General features: G+C 34.0%; 1 protein-coding gene and 1 long non-coding RNA gene across 2 annotated transcripts; one reads left to right on the top strand and one right to left on the bottom strand.

Moving 5' to 3' along the window:
- Window positions 1-1,045: 1,045 nt before the first annotated feature.
- LOC139896209 (uncharacterized) lies at window positions 1,046-2,864 on the top strand. The gene is made up of 3 exons (XR_011776164.1): window positions 1,046-1,232; window positions 1,759-1,815; window positions 2,462-2,864. It is a non-coding gene; the product is annotated as an uncharacterized lncRNA (long non-coding RNA).
- A 3,494-nt stretch (window positions 2,865-6,358) lies between these two features.
- On the bottom strand, window positions 6,359-7,099 carry LOC139900036 (heat shock 22 kDa protein, mitochondrial-like). The gene is made up of 2 exons (XM_071882848.1): window positions 6,907-7,099; window positions 6,359-6,762 (listed from the first exon to the last, which is right to left on the bottom strand). Exons 1-2 carry the CDS (start codon window positions 7,097-7,099, stop codon window positions 6,359-6,361), a joined length of 597 nt encoding a protein of 198 aa, XP_071738949.1.
- Between the last annotated feature and the right edge of the window lie 519 nt (window positions 7,100-7,618).

Raw genomic sequence — 7,618 nt, 5'->3', positions numbered from 1 at the left:
TATCGGTGTTGTGCAACGGCGTGGGGGGGTGACATGGCACCCGGCGCCGCCCCCTTGTAGCCGTATCAAGGCGTGGCACAACCAAGAAAATGGAGCGTTCCTGGGAATCCAACGGGGTTGGCAACGGTGTGGCTTGCAATTTTATTAATTTTTATTAATTTAAAATATTATTTTATACCCCTTTTTATTACTTAACCCAATTATATTTTAACACATCATCACAATACTTCCACCCCACACCAAAAACTCACACAACTACTACTCCACAAAAACAACTCACACGTCCTAGTCATCAAAAAGCAACTCACGCCCCCAACCACTACAAGTGGTCTTAACAAGGGTTGTTGGTTGTTCGCGTGTTCTAAAACATGTGGTGACCGGCAGCAGATCTAATGTTATGCCGGTGTTCTGTCCAGCATCATCATCGGTGACGTCTGATCAGTTTATAAACACAAAATGTTTTTGTCTTTATTCTACTGATGTTGATGAGCCACGTGAGAACTATGCTTCTAGTACGAATCCCCCTTCTTTTGCAGTTAATTTTATATATTTCATGTACATATATATTATGGTTATGAATATACAATACTAGCACTCAATTGAATTGATTGAATGGTTTTAACCAAGGTTAGAAAAGACGTGAGACGGGGTCGAGACGGTCGGGTCCTATAAAAAGTCGAGACGGTCGGGTCCTGTAAAAAGGTCGAGACGGTCCAGACAGTATTGAATTGAGACGTACGTTGATCAAAGTTGACTTTTAAATATATACGTATATAAATGTATATATGTATACATGTTTTAAAGTCAAAAGCTTTATCTCTCTAATTTATAATAAGAAAACTTTTATGATATCATTAAGCATGACATGTCAAAATGTCACCCTTTGGATGACTTTCCAAACATCTAATCTCAACCATTTAAAATACTTATGGGTCATTTAGGATTAAGCTCGGCAGGTAGGCTACCTAATTTTTGCCCTAATTCAAGGCGGGTAACTGATACCTTTACCACAAAAACACCTCTCTCTCTCTCTCTCTCTCACCCCCCCACACACACAAAACAAATTACGCTACATGAACCATGATGAAGCCGTAATAAAATTAGGGTTCTTTGTTAGTTTTGTATCTAACCAGCAAGAGTCCAAATCATGGTGACCGAATTAGGGTTATGATTCTTTGTGGAATCGCAACAATTACAACATAATTCAGGCCACTCTCAAAATGTCTATTAATGTAAGTGATCTTTTATTACATATTTCTTTAATTTCTTTTATATTTGATGCAAAATTAAGGATATAATAGGCCTCTAACGTAAGCGGCAGATTTGGGTTTATTAATGGCATTGAGTGATCTTTAATGTGGCCAGATTTCTCAAATTGAATATGAAATTCTGAATAAATTGTAATTATAGGGATTTCAGAATATTTAAACCTGAATTTTAAGCATCAAGTGCTAAAAGTTGCATGTACAGTCAATGTTCTCATTTACTTTCTAATCACTAGCGTTTTTAAGAACAAGATTATCACAAAAATTGTTGTTCATGGGTGCTCTAAGATAGAAACAGTCTTTTTCACAAATATTGATATGTTCTTAATTACTAATTGATGTGTATACTGGCAACACAAGTACTTTTAGTGAAAAATTGATATATTGATTCATTAAGTTAACTGATATTATAGTTGTTTTTTTATAAATCTTAGTTGATTAAGTTATCTGTTGCCTGTTGAATCTGGATTTATATTATAAGATGTCATTGAAGGTGATTGGTCTCGAACTTGATTGGGGAAACAAACTGCCGGCATTTATGATAAAAGAGGTGACAATTCTAACCCACTTCTTATTATAAATTATATTAGAAGTCATCCCCTATCTTCTTAATGCATCGATTTTTCATTTATTTTATGGTTTTATTATAACTCAGTGGTTTGGAGTAAGATCCATGGTTATATGTTGCCTACTTGCCTTCACTCATGAATGTAGTTTAGCTTGTAGACAAATTTATACACAAACACCACAACTGCAACATTCTCTTATCTTTTAAATTGATGAATTTTTCTAATAAAGACGAAGTAAGAAATTCGAGTCTTAAAGTTTGTTCCTTTTTATTCTTCTTGAAGATTTGACGTAACATTATCGATGTTGATGATAAGTACTATGAATTTTATCATCTTCAAGGTATTAATCAATTCATCAATTAACAACTAAAGATTGGATTTTTTTTAAAAAAAAATTCTATTATCAATTCATATTATTTATATTATTAGGGAGTTCGTTGTTGATGGTGATTACCTTACTTAGTCATCTTCATGTTAAATGGATATTTGTTTAAGTAATTAAGGGAACATTTAGAAAGTCTCTACATGAGAGCATGTTCATAGATGTTTGTGCAACTGTAATAATCGTTTTTGAATTCAAAAGCAACATCAAAATGATATATGGTTCCACATTTTCGTATATTTCAGCTTGCATTTTCATCATCTGCTACAGTTTATCGTTGGCCCAGGAAGTGTTTCACTTGTCTGCGGACTACCCATATGGACGAATGAAGGTGCGATACTGATCATGTTTAGATATCCATATAGTGGATCTATATGTAAGTTGTATTGTATTTCTTTTTTGTTAACTTGCCATTATGTAACTTTAGAATATTAGGGGCCTGTAGGCTGTAGGTGATAATGAGGATGATTTTAGTTCCCTTACTTTTACTTTATAAATTTGTGAAATCTACATTCTTTTGAAACAATGTCATCATCCTGGCCAGTAAAGATGTGATTAGGTTGGGTAAAAATGGACACCTATAGGTGATCCTTTGCATCTGACATTCTTAAAACCATATAAATCTGAAATTCGTTATTTATTTTTATCTTTTTGTCTACTTCTCTTCAGGTTTCATTATCATAAATTTTTTTATGCTCAAGTGACGATAAAAAATGGACTTGTAACTGAATATAAAAAATGTTCAGCTAAATATGGAACGGGTCCTATGGAATTGAAGTGTCTTTAGGTCAGATTCTGGTTGGATAATCATATTAGCAACCTTTTCAGATTACTGTTATGTTTTTGTTAGTCTGTTTTAATTATATGTAAAATATTATTAGGGTGATTCTTTATGACTCAAATGTTCTTGGTATGTTAAATAAATTTAGGAAATTGGATAATAAAATCTTAATTATGTTGTTTAATAACATGTTTTGTTTGTACTATATCCGCAATATGTATTGTGTTCATGTAGCAGGTAACTAAGGCATATGCAGGTTATATAAGATAAATTCTATTCGGGTTGAGGTGTAACGATATGTTAACTGAAATATATATATATATATATATATATATATATATATATATATATATATATATATATATAGTGTTAGGATCGAGAGGGAAGTAACCATTCGGGGGGAAGCAAAAACTTTTTATTTTTTTACGTTTTTTGAAAAAACTTTGTTCACGAACATTATAGATGAGATGAAAATATGAACATTTAGTAGAGAAACTTTGTGATAAATGTTTTTATTTTGGCGGGAAAACGCTCGAAGAAGTAATATATAACAATTATCGTGTTTTTTGAGCGTATTTTGAGGTTTTAGCTATTGGGGTTTAGATATTAGGGTTTAGAAATTAGGGTTTATAGGGTTTAGATATTATGGTTTAGAAATTTAGGGTTTAGGGTTTAGATTTAGGGTTTAGATTTAGGGTTTAGATTGAGTTTTTAACACGAACGGTTTAGGGTTTAGGGTTTTGGGTTTATGGAATAAACCCAAAACACCAAACCCTAAACCCTAAATTCTAAATCGGGCTAAATTTTACTTCACAAAACATGAAGAAGAAAAAAACGTTCATATTCTTCACGAACAATATTATCTTGAATGTTATTTTTGTCGATCGTTTTCCCGCTTAAATAATAACATTCATCACGAAGTGTCTCTTCTAAATGTTCATATTTTCGTGTGATCTTGATGCCGGAAAAAAAAAATTCAAAAAAAACGAAAAAAAAAAATTTTTGCTTCCCCCCGCTTCCCCCGATTGGTTACTTTCCCATTGATCCTGCCCATATATATATATATATATATATATATATATATATATATATATATATATATATATGTCTAAGCTATATAAATTGGTTAAAGTAATGTATTATGTTCGTGTTATACACTCATTCCCACATGAGTTATAATTTGTACATTAGTAAGATCCTCCATGATTATCATTTTTTTTTAACATCAAAATTTTATTAAAAAACCACACCCCTTAACGAGCATTCAGGGGGCAAAAGGACTGGTGATTACAATGGCTTAATGAGCCATAAGTTCCAAATCTTATCAAATTTTCCTCTATTTTTTAATCCATAAAAACGAAAAACTACATATTGAATCATAAAGAACGGCTTTCGTCATGTCTTCTCCAGAAAAAATGACAATGTTTCTGTATCTCCACAAGTGCCACAACAGAGCTGCGAAAATAGCATATGCTTTTGCCTTCAAATCTTCGGACGTTCTTTTTTATACTGAAAATCATATGCTCCTCCATGATTATCAATTATAGTCTATAAGTCGATACTGGAAATCGAGTAACACTGAGTTATCTACACTATTACTCCGTATTTACTTATCCTATGTAACAAATAATTTTACAAATCCCATATTCATTTAACACTTAAAGCCATTATAAAACTTTTTATAACATAGTCCCGCGAATTCGCGGGTTATTAACTAGTTTGACTAATTCGTAAACATATTCACTATCACCGTTAATTTAATACAAAAAGTTTAATCTAAAATACGACAAATTTGACCGACATTACCGAATTTATGCTTTTCCGAATTTTGACAAACTTTGACCCGATTTTTTTCAACTTTGACCCGAATTTTGACCGTTGACTGTCATATTATACGGTTTTCTTCAAGACGGGACGAGGTAGTCACCAAATCGTCGCAACGGGTGTCGCAACGGCTTGAGATGGTCTTTTGCAACAGTGGTTTTAACTGAGTAATTGTCATCATTATTTGTGAGTTTTTGACCCGTAACACCCTCCATCTCTAAAATTGTATAAATAACAGGGTAGTATAAGTATTTGATGCTAAATTTTGTAACAAAATTTCAATTTCTTAACAATATATAGGTTGGTTTTATCGATTATCGTTGTTAAGAACTTTAAGGCGAATGTCAAAGAGGATTATTTATCCTTCCAATGTACACATGATTAGTCCATACAGAAAAAAGGAAGATGATGACGGCCTGTTCGTCACCATTCCTATGAATGGATTGCGGCCGGAGACCCTGAAGGTGTCTGTTGATCACGCCACTGTGGTTCATCCAAGGCGAGTTTGTTCTTGGGTTCGGGTTCGGGTTCGATGTCGAACGTCAAAAGATGATTGAAAAGTATATCTGCTGGGTTGATATGCCAGATATTGATTCATACGATAAGATCTTTAAAACTAGTCAGGGGCGAAAGTGTTAAGGGGCAGAGGAGGGGGGGGGGGGGGGGTCGGCCGCCCCCGGTGGATTTTTTTTTTCAGTGTAAAAATTTTGGGTTTTTCGACTTTGCCCCCGGTGGATTTTATTTTTTGCCCTCAAACCTACATATTTTGCCCCAAAACCTTCAAATTTTGCCCCAAATTCTCCAACTTTTGCCCCAAAATTTTCAAATTTTGCCCCAAAATATTCAACTTTTGTCCCAAAATCTTCAAATTTTGTCCAAAAAAAATTGCTACGATTAAAAAAATTTTTTTTGCCCCCGGTGAAAGAAATCCTAGTTTCGCCACTGAAACTAGTGATATCAAGGCTGAGTATGATAGATATGATGGACTGTTGAGGTTAACGGTTCCTAAGCTGCAAAAAAAGGAATTGGTGTATAATGTCAATTTTGAAATTATTCATGCTGACGATGATGATGATGATAAGGACTCCTGATTATGTATATTGTGTTTTCATAATTCTAATACATTTGTTTTGGTCTGGGTTGTATAAATATATAGCAAGATGTATATCAAATAAATGTACCTAGCTAATCGGTTATTGCATACGCGGAAACAGAATACACTGTTCAAAATGCCTGCGCATATTTATAATCTCACAATGAACATAAAAGTTGTATTATGTGCCATCTAATATAGCACTGAAATGTGGTACATTGATTTGATATATACATCTTTATCCGAAGTACCAACACTGATATATGAACATCTTTATCCAAATTCATCGTCTAAAAACCATATTAAGGCATATTGAAAAGCTCAAACCTGTAATATAATTAGGTGCGTTTCCCTTCAACAAAACTTTCTGGAAGGATGAATAAACTATCAGTCAGGGAAAAGTTATGATTAAGCAACACAATTCACATATGTTTACTCCAAACATTAAAAAGTAGACTCGATAATTTTGAAATTGACATCGTACACAGTTTCCTCTTGTTTCAGCTTGGGAATAATTAACTTCAATGTTCCACAATGGGGCGTAAACTCGGCCTTGATATCACTAGTATTGTATATTTTATCTTGTAAATCAATATCTGGCAAATCAACCCCGCATATCTTTTCAAGTGATTCTGTATCTTTGCCTTCGATGAACACAGTTCCATGATCAACAGACACCTTCAGGCCCTCTGGCTTCACTCGTGACAAAGGTATTATGAAGTAGATGCAGTCAGCATCCTCCTTTTTAGACACAGGTCTAACCACCTGTACATTGGAAGAAAGTCTCGGAACAATCCTCTTTAAACCCCGCATTAAACTTCGAGAAATTTTTGGGCCAACTAAATGCTCTGAATCATGAAACCAACATTTTGTTACAAATTTTTTGGCATCAATTATGATTGTTACTTAATAAAGAGTGTTTGCCGCTAAAAAAAGGAATTATAAACATAACAAAAATATTAAATTATCTGCATAAGAAGGGGGCTTCTTACCAAGAGCATAATAAGCATAGCGCTTACGTGGCCCATCGGCATCAGTAGAATAAAGGCGAAAACTTTTTGTGTTTATAAACTGATCACACGTCACCAATGATGATGCTGGACAGAACGCCAGCATAACATTAGCTCTGCTGCCGGTCACCACATGTTTTAGAACACGCGAACAACCAACAACCCTTTTTAACATGATTCCTGCAACTTTAACAATTGCGCACACGATTCTGAACAAATTGGACGATCAAGAGAAGGCAACAATAATTAATGACAACTGTAAACTAAAATAGGAATAATTTTGTCGTAAGGAAGAACCCTAATTTGGTTTCTAACGAATTGGAGGAAAGCTGAGTTGAGTTATGATTGATTTCTAAACAAGTTGCGCTCTTTTTGGGGCATGATAGACTTTGCCAAATCAGCTTCTTTTGAAACGTTCGTACTATGCCCACCAAAAAAAATTCACTATATCATTTTCCTTCGCAAGATCTCTTGAAGGCCCATGAGTTGTTCCATTTGAGCCAGATGGCCCATCACGATTATCCCAGCAATTGGATCATAAGGCCCATCAAAAGTCTTGACCATCTGTTTGAATTTTGTTTGAAATTCCCAACGAATTTTGGTTTCGAAGAGGCAATTTAAACACGACGGTCTGACCATTAACTTTTAATTCAATATGATTAGTAACCCTATGGATCTCACTGGAGTTGTTGAT

Source organism: Rutidosis leptorrhynchoides, chromosome 3 (assembly GCF_046630445.1).
Source record: "Rutidosis leptorrhynchoides isolate AG116_Rl617_1_P2 chromosome 3, CSIRO_AGI_Rlap_v1, whole genome shotgun sequence".
NCBI lineage: Eukaryota > Viridiplantae > Streptophyta > Magnoliopsida > Asterales > Asteraceae > Rutidosis > Rutidosis leptorrhynchoides.
This window is presented reverse-complemented; position numbering and strand designations above follow the sequence as displayed.